Source organism: Pinus tabuliformis, chromosome 8, assembly GCF_031772625.1.
Source record: "Pinus tabuliformis cultivar Carrire ecotype Pingquan chromosome 8, CPIR1, whole genome shotgun sequence".
NCBI classification, from domain to species: Eukaryota; Viridiplantae; Streptophyta; class Pinopsida; order Pinales; family Pinaceae; genus Pinus; species Pinus tabuliformis.
In genome coordinates this window covers 1119245948-1119260720 of record NC_142294.1, presented here as the reverse complement: position 1 = coordinate 1119260720, position 14773 = coordinate 1119245948, and the positions used below count along the sequence as shown (strand labels likewise).

General features: G+C 34.7%; 1 protein-coding gene across 2 annotated transcripts in view; it reads right to left on the bottom strand.

The window, feature by feature from the left end:
* Window positions 1–1727, bottom strand: part of LOC149239261 (uncharacterized) — a 147799-nt gene extending 146072 nt beyond the window's left edge. Inside the window, exon 1 of one of the 2 annotated variants that reach the window (XM_089373372.1) lies at window positions 1191–1727. In XM_089373372.1, the coding sequence (XP_089229498.1) occupies window positions 1191–1359 (169 nt within the window). In that variant the 5' untranslated portion in view covers window positions 1360–1727. The remainder of the gene's footprint in view (window positions 1–1190) is intronic. The other variant, XM_089373373.1, reaches the window with a different exon arrangement.
* Between the last annotated feature and the right edge of the window lie 13046 nt (window positions 1728–14773).

Sequence of the window (14773 nt, the reverse complement as noted above, 5' to 3'; positions counted from 1 at the left end):
CACTGCCTTGACTTTATATTGCATGATTTGTATACATGCTTCTTCTAAAATCTGGTTAAAGACAATGCCTTACAAATGTAGAAACACGACCGACTTGAACTTGATAAATCTTTTGGATTTATCTTTACAACCAAACTAAGGGAACCAAATAGTTACATAGTTCTGATTACTAAAGCAACACTCGATTAAAATGATAATTGTTTGCAACTATTGCATATAATCATAACTCATGTGAGTATTCTGTTCTTGACAAGAGGAAGTGTACTTCTGGGCGAGTTTTCACAGCACGTTGATCATCCTCTGTTAGTTGATATCTGGGCTAAGTTAATCGTAGGATCTAATGTCTAAAATCAAAAAAAAAAAAATCAAACGTCAATATTCTGTGTGCTCTATACTCTCAAAATATATCCCATGGATTATTTAATGAAATCAACGCTACTCTAGAATTTTACATAAGCAACGTACAGCACGAGGATCTTGTCAGGGGGCCTAGTTAAGGCTGCAGTTCTGTGTAAAGATACAGTCTGCATACTGAATTAGGCAGTATATTCAGAACGAAGAATTGATGAGTGGTCGCCTTTCAAATCCTGTAGAGTAGTCGTGAACAAAACATAGACCCTAATTACAAAGCTGGCAGTGCACTCTACCAGAACAAGAAAAGTAAGGTGGGCAAAGTTCATTCTCTGTTCATGGAAATTGAACTCATGGGCACTCGTTGATAAATGCCATAAACTAACTGCTAGGCCAAACCAACTTAAAAATCACATAAGGAAAGTAGTAATCTGTAAAGAAATACCAACATTGGGATATGCCACAAGTCAAAGAGGGCCCACAAGGCGTGACACAGAAACTGCCAGTAATGTGAGTACAGTAGTGAGGAAAGATGGTATAACATCAAACCAAAACCAGCTACCAGATTGGCAAAATTTTTGTTAGGCGTAATGCCTTATAAGCAGCCTTTGACTTAGAATTGTTATAGTGAACGTTGTATTGCCTTAAGCATTGGGCTATGCAACAACAAAATCAAAAGCAAGAATAACAGATTTAGCAAAGAACAACATTTCCCCTTTAGTGCTTTACGCCCATAAAGAGCAAAACCCACGAGAGTGGTATATGCAGTCAAACCATGTCAGCTTCATGGAGATGAGATGAGATGGGATGGAGAAATTATAAGGGGTGAGAAAGGAGACCTTGGTAGAGGCACCTCTTGAGCATTTTATCAAGGATCTTCAGGCATGTAGGGTCGTCATCAACCACTAGTACTCTGAGCCCTGCAGGGAACTGATGATCTGTTTTCCCACCTCCATAGCTGTTACCCATGGTGCCGGTCACAGAGTCGTGTGCAGCCATCATCACCATTTCGCTTGTCCTGTTCCTTCAGACCCACCCTCCTCACATGCCCGAGTTCCAGAGGAGGAGGATCTGTCTGTGTCTGTGAATCTATCTAACAAAGTACTCCTGCTATTGTCAACCAACCAGACATACATGCCATTGGTAGGGGTAGGTACTGCCTGGCTGCTATATCCTTCCTCTGACTGGCTGCAATGGATGCATAGCTGGTAATCAAAAGCAGCTGCAACAACAATAGCAAATAATGGAGGAATGGATATGCACTGCAATATATTTTTTTGTGGGTGAGGGGGATTTTGTTTTCTGAGAAAGACAGGGTGTCTAGAGAGAGAACGTGAGTGCGTCGCTTTCGGGGAGCATATTATTTTGGGTGTCATAAATAAAATATATGAGGGGGGAATTTTGTAAAGGGGAATGCCCATCCCTTTTCTTAGGGCTGCCACGCCACTTGCCAAGGAGGCTCAGAGGTAGATATGCTGCAACTCTAGTCAACAAACAGTTTTTTTAATTATCAGCTCAAGGGGCAAGGGAGGTGGAAGGAAAGCGAGTTTTGATGTGCCAACCTCAAACACTCCCATGGAGTTAACCTATGGTTGGTTGGGATATGTTTGTCAAACCCCGGAGGTGGAATGCACCCAATTCATATCATGGTCGTGTCAAATAAGAATGAGCATCACAAGCCTATGAGATATGATGGATGGATCACTTGAATGACTCAATCTTCACTCGTACTCAATCTTGCAACCATCGTGTTGAAAATTTATGTGATAGAACTGCATGTGTTCCAATGGTTTCAATATAGGATTCCTTCCACCTTTTCCATGGACAACAACTTTAATATCTTTTTATGCCATTTTCTTTGATGTTGCTATGTGTCATAGTTTGTGGGTTCTCTTTATTGTGTAGTTGTTATATTATAAGTTAATTAGATAGTGACATATTTATATAAGATATATATTCATAATAATAAAATGCATATTAATAAATATTTCTAAAATATATAAGTGTGAATATCATTAAGTATGTATGTTAAATATATATGAAAAAAGGCATATTTAGTTTAGGTTGAGATTTAATTTTATATTAATATTTCCATTGTAATGTAAATGTTGTTTTATTTGTTTTAAGAATTTGTAATTTAAATATTTTGTTTTTTTGGAAATTTGAATATATTTTGTGATAAATCATTTATGTATTTAACCATGTAATTTAAATAATAATAAAAAGCAATTTCATAAAAAAAGGTATTATTTGATTCTTTTCAAAAAGACAAAAACTTAAAATACTTAGAGCATATATATAATACTTATAAGATAAGTATAGTTTTTATCATTTGAAAATTAACTTAAAAAAAAAAAAAAAAAAAATATTAATGTGATAACATTCATTTTATATTAATTATCATTATATCACTTTTTAAAAGTATAGTCTAATTATTTGGGTTTATTTTTCAATCCATTAATCTTGTCGTTGAAATTGTGGGTTTGAGTAATGTAATTTTTTTTTTCAAGGAAAAAAACCTTGTATATCATTAAGAGAAAACAAAATACAATAGAGTAGATGTCAATAGCATTTCTAGATAGCTCAAAGGCATATTATGCCCAAAAAGGAACTAGATCCAAGCCACAATAAGTCATTGCTACATATTACAAGAAAGAGAGCACAAAGGCATATTATGCCCAAAAAGGAACTAGATCCAAGCCACAATAAGTCATTGCTACATATTACAAGAAAGATAGTTTGCATCATCTGACTATGTAGCAGTCATTTATCCACAAAAATTCTTTTGAAAAGTCACCTATCAACCATACAAAATATGTAACAAGTGAAGGTCACTAAGTCTAAGTCGCACTCCTGAGCAAAGGACAAAAAAATTGCTTTTTGCATTGCCCAGACCATATGAAAATGACCATCACTGGTGAGCAGTGTAATCTACACAACCAAAGTACCCCAAGGGTTTTTCCAGCCATTAAATCCATTTATGCATTCAAAAATACAATTTAGACAAGGGACAATCACAATCTCACTAGGAATTAAATTGTTGGATTCTGGTAAAAAAAGCAAACACATCAAACAATTAGTCTTCACCCTTCCTAAAATATTTTAGTAGAAAATACTTTATCGTCTTTGTAACACTAAAAAGGTTGAATATGAAAAGTATTATCTTTTGGATCGTCCATCTTATATTTAGATTAAATTTAATTTTCAAAATATTAACCACATTACTAACCTTCCTAACCTTTTAATTCAACAAAACTATAATACTCTTTAACGCTTATTTTAATTTTTTTTAAACATAACTGAATAAAATAGTTAATTAAACAAATTTTTAAAAATCCAAGTAATATCTCACCTTGTGGGTCAAAGTTAATCATCAATATCATCCATATTAACATCATCAATATCTTTCCCTGATGTGGGTGCTCGCATGAATGAAGCCATGTGCTCCCAAGAAAAATGGTGGCATTCTCCACTTGGTAGCAACCAACCTCCATATGGTTTCAATGGTCATTAAATTCCTCAATGATCGAGCATCGTCCTCGCATGCTCGTCCCTCCGCTTCACATGTCATCCCCGAGCGTATATCTCTCTACAATATGAGCTACATGCGCTTCATTCCCTTGGTCGTTTTACTCAAAGTCGGGTCTCTTAGGTTAGCCATCTCCCTTTTGCGACCTCCACTTCTACTGAGCTTCACACCATGTTGTCGGCCTCCCGCAGCTCCGTTATGAACAATGAAAGAGGTTGGGGGCATCGTGTGAGCAGGGGTAGGGGAAGAGGGCGCCCCCCACCACCTTTGACGATAACATTGTCATGGCCATGTTTGACTACAGTATCCCTGCCCACATCAAATGTCAAGTGCTTGAATCTAAGTAGGTTGAAAAGAGGCGTGGTAGGCCCATGCTCTGGGCTCTCTGCAGCCTCCTAGCTCGCTAGCTCAAGGAAAGGGAGAAGGAGAAGTTGAGAGCCATTGGTTGGATTGCAGAGCTCTAGGCTTATCATAACCATGCCTCCTCCTCCCTCAAAAAGCTTGCCAAAGTTTTAAGTATTGACTTCCATCCTAATGTTCCCCCCTCCCCTTCTCCCTCATCGTCGAATTCTCCTCCTATAGGCTCGACCTCTCCCCCAATTATCTCAATCCCTGCTCATCGTCCCTCTCCCATCCCCAAAGATATTGACCATGCTCCTTCTTCTCTTGTTGCGAACATTCCCCCATCCTTCCCTCCTTGTCCCAACCCCTAAAATTGTTACATTCTCAAGGAGGTGCCAATTGAAGCAAACACACAAGTGCAATGCAGCTCGAGCACAGCTTCGACTCAGTTCTAGTCCGACTCCTCCATAGGTTGGCGTTAACCCCTTAGGCTCCATGGTTCATCTCACGTCAGTCAATTTTGGCCTTTTGGTTACTCTGGTTCGATTTGCTAGCAAATGGCTCAATGCCACTAGCATCATAGTATGGAATTTTGCCTCTTGATAATCCTTCTCAATTTTGTAAGCACGACTTCTATCTATGGTTTCCCCTCCCAAGGGTAGAGAATTTTGTGTGACTTCTTCCCTGGTTTCCCCGCCAAAAACAAAGTTTTATAATAAGCGAGAGACATAATTCCCCATGTTTTCAAGCATGTATACTTTGTATCTTCATATTAACCTGTAAATGCATAGAAAAAACATTATCACTATCATCAACACCATTTATTAAAAGTTCTTTTAATTTATATATTTATCTATATAGTAAATATTCATAAATTACAATCTTATATCCTTTTGTTTATATATATATATATATATAACCTTACCTCTATAGTATAGTATTTTTATTTATTATTATCATCTATACTATACCCATAACTCACTAATACAAGCCAAATTCTTATATTTACCTATATTTTCTATTTTGAATTATAATCCATACTTTATATTTATCCACAATGTTTGGTTTATAATTATTATTTATATCTAATGTACTATTTAAGGGATGAGTCAATATCATAAAGGAATATCTTTGTAAGTCATGGGAAATTTGTAATTTACTATTACAATCCTATTTGGGGTAAGGATTCGGTTTTACGTTAACACCACCTTTTACTTCTAAAGTAAGTAATTGGAAAATTAAAGCATCTTGTTATTAGTTAGAATCTCCATATTACAGTTGACTTGAATAAATTGAATGGCCTCTACAAGAAAAGGTCAAGCTTTTCCAAAAGGACAATACAACTCTATGGAATTTATGTATAATGTGAAAGGGATTGAGATGTTACTTTTTACTAAATATATGTAATTTAAAATTTTAATATTTATTAAAATTTCATAAATTCATTTTAATAGTATTCCATGAATGGAAAGTTTACATTTTCTTCATTATAAATAATAAATAATAATATTAAAAATATATATCCAAAAGTATATTTAACTATTTTATATGTTATAATTTTCCCTTATAATAAAGAAAGTTATATATTATTATAAGTGAATTATATATATATAATTTAGAGAAATAGTTCGGGAGGGATCATTATTAGTTTAAGGAGAAATTATTAATATTTTTTAATGGAGTTGGGGCGTCGTGACAAATAATAATGTTGAAACTTATGCTTTCTTGTAAGGAATCATTCAGGTTATTGAGCTACACATTCGAAACCTCATAGTGCTAGGGTATTCATACCTCGTCATCAAGAACATGGTTTACAACTCAAACTCAATGGATTGTTGTTTATGTTCTATTCTAGACAACATCAAACAAGTTAACATTATTATTGAAAAAGGTAAATTGATTCCATATTCTTCGTGATCAAAATGCCTTAGCCAACTCCAAAGCTAATTTCACAACCAAGCATAAAAGGGGTGAGATTCATGTCAACTATGACATCTATGACCAACCAATTCTGTAGCATACCTAGTGTCAGCGCATTATCAAGGAAAACGCAAGCAAGTTTGAAAAGCCCTCCACATGAAGTTCATACGAGAGAAATAAGGGATAAGACATCCCCCCCCCCCACAAACTCATGCTTTCACCTTCCTCCAGTATTTAAGGAAGGGGTCTTGAACTTGATGATGTAGCAATTGACAATCTGGTTTCATTAGCTCTCTCTCTAGGATTTCGATGGTTTTCACCCTGGATATGAATATTTTATTTCCTCTCTGACCTTTGTTTTCTTTGTTTTAAGCCTGGTCAGGGTTCAATATGTAGTTTGGATTTTTCCTTCCAACTGGCCTTCTTTCTCTTGTAGACATTGGTGGTCACAATATAATAACAATGGATGACCAAAGATTCAAGGAAATTCAACCATTTCAAAAACTAGAGAATGTCATTTCCATCTTCAGCTCTCACCTTAGGTTCTCTGTAGACTCCTCAACAACTCAAGAGCGAAGTTCAATGTCATGATGGAATTTCCAATGGATTTATTATTTCATTAGCTAAGTCAGTTGGACACATTGGAACACCAAGTTAACATGCTCACTCGCTAGAAAATAGGTTCTTCGAGGGAATAACAATGTGAATTCTCCCAAAATTAATATGAAATTGTGTCAACACTCATTCTCAATGTTAAGGAGGAATGAAAATAGCTCCAACTTCACCTAGTTATCAATTTACAACATGAAATCAATGCAAGCGACATTGATCCCAACACTTTCCAAATTGTATAGCCCTGAAGGAAATCTTGTTAAGACGTATGCATGGGGACTTGGATTAATGACAAACGATCGAGCAGAAATGCATGGTTTGTACAAGGTTTGATCTTGGCTAGAGCTTCACAGGAGTCCTTCAAAATTTTGGGAGATTACCATATTACTATACAACACTTATTCAAATGCACATTGCCTCGAGATAAGCACTTGTGGAATCTATTAAACTGAATAAGAAGGCTCCTTGAAGACATTCCACAAAATGGTATTTTCATATCTTTAGAACTCAAAACAAAAAAGCGGATAAATGTGCTAACCAAGCTTGTAACCTACATGTAGGGCATCTTGAAGTAAATGATGCCTTGGGAAGGTGGTCTTTTCCATAACCTAGATGGCAACGTTTAGTTATTTAAAATATATATATATATGTGTGTGTTGGGGAGGAGGGGGATTATATTAGTGGAAGGGGTAGACTTCAATATAAAAATTAGGTAGGGGGCCCGACAGATGTTGTGGCATCCTGAGTTGCAACCACCCATACCATTCTCATATGCAGGACATAAGCCAAAGGACATCGAACAATTACGCCATTGTAGCCCCATATCTAATGATGAGCACTCCAGGAGGCGAGACAATTATGATTAGTCACGCAATAATAACTTTGGGCTCATGTGGGATTCAAGGGAAACAATGTGCATTGCAGAGGATGCAGATTAATAGAATGTTGTGGGTTTCCAATTCAACAGGCATTCTAGTGATGGGAAATTGGGGGAAAGGCTAATGAATCTGGCAGGTTCCACAGAGTCAAAACTTGCTTGGTGATCCATCCTCCCCTATTGAGATTTTTGACCTCCATGTTAGTTTTTGTTTTCGTTTGTTGATTGGAATATCTTGTATGCACATATGGGGAAATATTTTAGTTATTAGAGGAAGGTTTTGGACATGATGGGTAAAAGAAACACCCTGGGAGCTCAGGCTACATAGTTCTGCTCTCATCACATGGAATAGGTCAATACAAGGTTGTATTGGCTTGAATTTCCTAATGATTGTCTGGTTTTTACTCAGAGCCTAGCACTAAACCTAGTGACTAGGGGAATTGTGTCATAGTGTGGTATGAGATTGGTCCTACCATCCTATCTTGGGGTCTCAAACTATGTTACAGGCCCCCTTTGCAGCCCATCTTAACAAACAAAGAGATAGATTGTGAAGTATTTCCCATGGTTAGAGATGTAGCCTTAAACGGCTACGAGGGTGCAAAATTGCTCTGCATAGGCCAATTGGTGATTGTGGGAGAATAAGAAACTTGAAAACTTTGGGTTGAAAGAAAACGAGCATCACAATTTGAGTTTGGTGGCGTGTAACAACACTGGAGAAGAACTAGGGGAGATTGTGTTGAATGCTTAGGACAGAGTCTTGGGGGCGATTGTGTGGGACATTGAAGAGGGTGGTGGGTCTCTATGGATTGGATATGAAAATATGTGTCGTGGTAAGGATAAAACTTGGGGCAATAGAGGCTACAAAAGGCCAAATAGTTGCAGATGAAAGGAATGAGTCTCTCAATTGGCAGAGCAACTGGATGCCCTCCAAATTGACATGATGGTGATGAACATGAGATAGCAGCAACCAATGGAAGAAAGTGTGAATGTGTTAGCAGAGATTCAAATTCTGAAAGATATGATAGCCCAACAAATGGATGCGATAGAGACACTTTGCCAACAAATTGTGAATTTAGAGGAACAAATTCAACTACTAAATTCCAGTTAAATGAATCAAGCTCTAGAAGTTGGCAGGAGGTGAACCAGTGTCTAGACCTCAACTAGACACGAGAGGAGTAGGGTGAGGATTCAAAATGATATATGTATTGTTATAAATTTTGATTTTTATTAGGAACCTATTGTCGAATATATCCATATAGGAATGTAACAAATTTTGTGAAATTATGTAGTCCATTAGAAGTTATAGAAGTCTATAGTAATAATAATAATAATAAGAGAGAGGTTGAATGATAGACAATGTGTCCCTTGAGTATTCGTTGTGACCGGGCATAGATTTAATGCAATACAAATACTCATTTCTGTTTAAAAAAAATATTTGTCAAATTTTAGTTAAGACTGACCAGAAAAAAAAGCCATGTAAAAAAAAAGAACAAAAACAAAAACAAAAAAAACAACCATTTCATGTATTAATTAGGCTATATATATATATATATATATATATATATATATATTTCTCTCACACACATAATTTTAGTTTATGACATAAAATATTTCATAATTTGGTTTACTAGTTGTTTACAAGGTCTTTGGTCCTTTATTCAAATATTTATGATTTAGTAAAAAATGATATTGCTTATGGTTAAATAATTTGATTAAACACAATCCATTTTCTCTAACAATACTAATTACCCAAAAAAAAATTAAGATTTTGTGATTTAATTCCTTGCTATTTTAGAGAGGGTTGTACAATTCCAATACATTGGGATCATGTTCAAGAATATATGATTTAATGAGAGCCTTAATAACCCCCCTCTCTCTCTATATATAAAACATAACCTTATTGGTATAAATAATGATCTTATTTATTTTTATATATGAGAAATTAAAAATAGATATATTTTTTTAATAATACAAGATTTAATTACATTTACTTTTATAATATATTTGTTTTTTAATTTTAAACTCTAAAATTTATAACAATTTTTTACTTTTATTTTCCTCACATTAATTATTTAAAAAAAATCCATTACTTAACCAAAAAAACTTAATACTATGAGAATATTTTAAAATTTAAAGGGACAAAACAAATAATAATATACATATAATTTAAAGAAAATCAAATAACAATAATGATGTAGTTTGTTTTTTTTAATGGTGGAAAACATGTTATAATTCAATTGTCCTATGAGTAGTGAGACAATTATTATTGGTTGTCATTTGCGAATGCAAGCTAACTCATCATTGTTATTCAAGGAAAACCATGCTATTTGGAATTACTCATCAGTGGTATTTAAAGGAGTAGGCTTTCATTCTTGCCCGATACCTTTAGATCTTGAGCCATTAACCTAATTCCTTATGTTCGAAAAAGACGAGCTCTTAATCAAATATAAGTTGTTTTAGGACATACTCCAAGCCAATAATTCTATTTTAAAATAGAACAATAAATTTTGTTATATCCCATTATAAACAAATAAAATAAAAAGATATGAAATAAATTATTTATGGTTTTTGTTTATAAAATTAATTAATTATCATATAACTATATGTTATAGTCAACACTAAAAGTTTATCTTTATATAAATTTAATTCAGCGGGATTAATAATAAAATCTTTCCTGTATTTATAATAGGCTTTAAGATTATTGTTTTAGATAGGGTTTTTGAATGTCTTTAACCTTTGAAAAGGAGTTAGTTAATTTTATTTTTTTATGATTTACAGAGGTAATATAATTTTTGAAAGGGAATTTTTAGTATTAGGTTTATGTAGGATATCTACATTGTAGCGCCTTAAGGGGTTTGGATTGTGAAAAAATTAATTATAGATTTTAATTCATATTTTTTTATCGAAGAGTAGTAACTTTTTTTTGAAAGGGATTTTGTAGAACTAGGTTAATGTAGGGGATCTACATGGTAGCATTTTAAAGGGTTTGGATAGTGAAAATTTAAATTATATATTTTAATTCACAAATTTTTAAGGACCTTTTAAGGGATGAAGTAAAAACTTGTATGGTATATATGTCAAAGTATATGGTAGAGATATAAGAGATGTATTTCAACAGATAGGTGGTCAACGTGTTAGGGAAGTTGATATGTATTGTATTAACATTCTTCGAGACTAAAAAAGCATCATTCCTAGCCATTGTCTGAATGTGTGGATGGTAAGCCTGCTTGAGCACTTGAATCACAAAGAATTCGGCATTCTCATACTCCATTAACCATTTTGGTAAGGATCATGAAGTTGCTAACAACTAGTATGTCTTCTCAATAAGTGAATTAGGATGAGGATGTTGGAAAATGTAACTAGGTTCAATCTCCATTAATGTATTTGAGTCATCATGTAATGTACTTGTCAAAAGAATAAAGAAAAGAATTATTATTATTATTATGACTTATTAAAGCATGGGTTTCATGCTTGAGTCACAATGTTTTAGGTCAAAGTCCCCATTGAGGACTTCTAAGATTTATTTTGAGTTAATAGAATCATTGTACTTTTAAAGAGACCCTTCTTGGGCTTTTGAATCATGTAAAAAGGTTTAGTATCAAGTAAAAAATAAAATATGATGCCTCCACACCAAGTCGGCCTCAAGGAGGGCTATTCGACCTCACCTAAAGGTTATAAAAGAAGCAATTCGAATTCATATGGAGGAGATCATCTCAAACAAGTTTGATATCTCTCTGGAAGTTGGGAAAAAGTGTGAAGTGAAGGAAGAGGGCTAAAGAAGTGTGAGTTTGGTCAAAGTGAAAGAAGAAAGGAAAATCAAAATTTTGGTGCATCTCTCCCCCCCTTGTGCCCTAGATTGGAAGATCAAAGTTCTCTTGTTGATGTTGCTGCGAGTTACTACATGTTGTTGCTGCTAGAACAAGTATAGGTTGAAGTTGTTGTTGTTGGGTGTTGTTGCCTCAAGCAATTTTGTTGCAACAAGATCGAAGTTCCTAAGTCAAGATTGAAGTCTTTTAGCCAAGATCGAAGTCTCCAAAGCAAGGTCAAAGTTACTGGGTCCAAGAAAGTGTTGCATAGTGTTGTTGTTGCTACCAGGTCAAATAGGATCATCTGCAAAGGAAGAAGAAGGCTGACTTGGTGTGGAGGAAAGTTTGTGTCAAGGTTTAGAGTCTTGGATTATCTCAGGAAAACTATTGAAGGAAGAATTACTGACTGGGTTTTCCCCTAGAAATGGGTTTTTCCCTGGTTGTGTGCCTATATTTGGTGTCCATTAATTTATGTGTTATTGCTTTGGTAATTGCTTGATGAACTAAAAGGAAAGAAGATATAAAGGAAATCTAATAAGAAATCAAGAACATCACAAGTAATTATCAAGTATAAGAAAATATTTCTGCCTTTTTTATTTTCTAACATGGTATCAGAGCTTTGGTGAAGAAAGAAGAAAAAGACAGTCTCAAGTACTTGATCAAGGAATCATTCAAAAGGATTATTCAAGGGAAGAAGTCTACCATCTCCAAGGATAATTCCTAACACAATCAAGGGATAAAACAAACTTGAAGGAGCCTCAAACTACAGGTCTTGGAAGAAGAGGATTGACCTCATTCTTGAAAAGAACAAGGTACTAGACTTGGTCAAAGGAAAAGTAAAGAAGCCTACAAAAGACTCCAGTGATGTTGATAAAGTGAAGTTCAGAGAATTAGAATTAGTGGCCATGACTCTAATGGTAGAAGGAATAAAGGACAACCTTGTCCCATTCATAGCCAACATTGACCATGCTCAAGAAATGTATGAGGCCTTGTCAAAGTTATTCACTATTAAGAACATTGGTCAAGTAGCAAGCTTGAAGAATGAACTAAGGACCACAAAGATGACTAAAGAAGACACAGTGGCCTCCTTCTTTGTAAAGATAGCAGGAATCAAATATGATCTTTTGGCCATTGATGAAATTGTTCCAGACAAAGAACTTGTGATCCTTGTTATATTATGATTGGCACCTACTTTGGGTGCATTTGCTACAGGACTTAAGAGTTGGAATGTAGCTCCCACTTTTGAAGAACTATGAACTGCTTGCAACCATGAAGAATTAAGGATCTCATTAGTTGCCAATTGTGAAGGAGTTTCAAATGCCTACACCACTCATCACAAAGGAAACTTCAAGAAATCGAAAGGATCGAAAAGGAAGGTATACATGTCCAAGGTAGAATGCTACCAATGTCATAAGAAGGGTCACTATAGAAGTGATTGTCTCGACAATCCAAGAAATGGGAATAGAGAAAGAGATAAAGCTAATATTGTTGAAGAAGAAGACCTAAAGAAAGCCAGACCCGAAGAATCTAACGCAAGGGACTTACATCACTACTAAGTCCTTTGCTTCTAGTCCTAGATATTCTATCTTGTATTTTTTGTGTTTAGAATTTATAGGTTTTAACATGCTTTTGGAAAACACATTTTTATTGTTTTCATAAGTTTACAAGTATCCCTCATGCTTTGGAGGGAGCCTTCAACATCTCCCAGAGATAAGTATCTCATTTCATTTCTATTTTTGGTTTCGTACAATTATTTAAGTTTTGGTTATATTAAATATTAATCACCATTCTACCTCTATTGTCTTGATCAAGAAAACATCTGCTAAATCCTTAAGGAGAATAAAAGAGGGCCTCCCAAGACAAGGTTTGTCAAGGAACAAAGGTATGCCTTAAACTAAAAAAAATTGATCTCTTTATAATAAATGTTTATTCGTTTGATAATCTATTAATAACATCGTTATGTCTAGTTGTATTGAATCATAATGATTCTTGTTTTGGCTGATTCGTCTTTTGATAAATCTACCCTCTTTACATTCTTGATTGTTATTATAGAACCCTAGACAAGTTCTCTGGAAAACCCTAACTTCAGGGTATGCTAATGTTAATATGTGAAGCCATATCCTACTTAGGGTTATTGGGAAATGTTATTTGATGTTTTTGATGATGATGTCATGTTTGGGGTTTTTGATATGATCATGAAAACCCTAACTTGTTAAGGTTGAATGGTGTTGTCTAAAATCCCAAACCTTTGAAGTTTTTGTATAGTATAGTTTGCATTGCTATGTTATGAAACCTTAGATATTTAGGGTTTGGTTGGGACTATAAGCAAATCCCTTACTGTGTCTTTAGAATCATATCCTATGAATGAAACCCTAAGTATGTATCCAATGGTTGAATCCCTAGCCTGATCTAGGTCTGTATATTCCTTGTGTATTAATGTTGTCTGACATATGATGTGCTTATGCATGACGATGAATTCCTAGATATGTCTGTTGACCTAATTATTGATGTTCATAAGTTTGAGGGTTTAATATAAGCCCTTGTCTGAGTTTGATGCTCTAGGATGATGTTGTTTGGGAAATCTAGGGTTTTGCAACTAAACCCTAGTAGTAGTTAAATTCTATAGTATGTGTGATATGAAAATATGGAATATACGAATCTATATAGTGATTTTTGAGATTATGAGAAATCTAGGGTGTACATCAAACCCTAGTAGAAGCTAGTTATGTTGTTGATTAAGTTGTGATCAGTTTTGATCGTTGAATATATTGTATGAAATCTAGGATACGTATGAAATCCTAGTGAGGAGTCCAACATATGAATTATGATAGTTATTAAACAAATTACTTGTTTGAATTTGTTAGACACACATGGAATCTAAAGAGACATGAATGATAAAATAGTGAATTTCATTTCTTATTAACTTAGATGTACATTTATAATAAATTGTAGTGATCGTTGGATTGCATATTCCAAGGTCTCTTGAACTCCCTTTGATCATTCATCTCCTACACCTTAACCCTTGGTGGATTAGGTGTCCAACATTCCCCCCTTAATCCGAAGGGGTATGTATGAGTCCAAGAAGGGAGTTGTAATACAAAATGCGCAAAAGATGCATGGAAACACTAGGCTGAATGTGCTCTCCGAAATGTTGGTATAAGGTGGTGGTTTAAGGATGACCACCAACATTGGAACGCTTAGTGCAATTCGCAAGAAGTTGAAGTTGAACTCTTATGCTAGAGGAAGTGCTCCTAATGATTTGAACATGGAGACCTTCAACTTTGAAAAGGGAGGTCTACAACCTGCATAAAAAGGGAGAACCTCAACCTAAAAAGG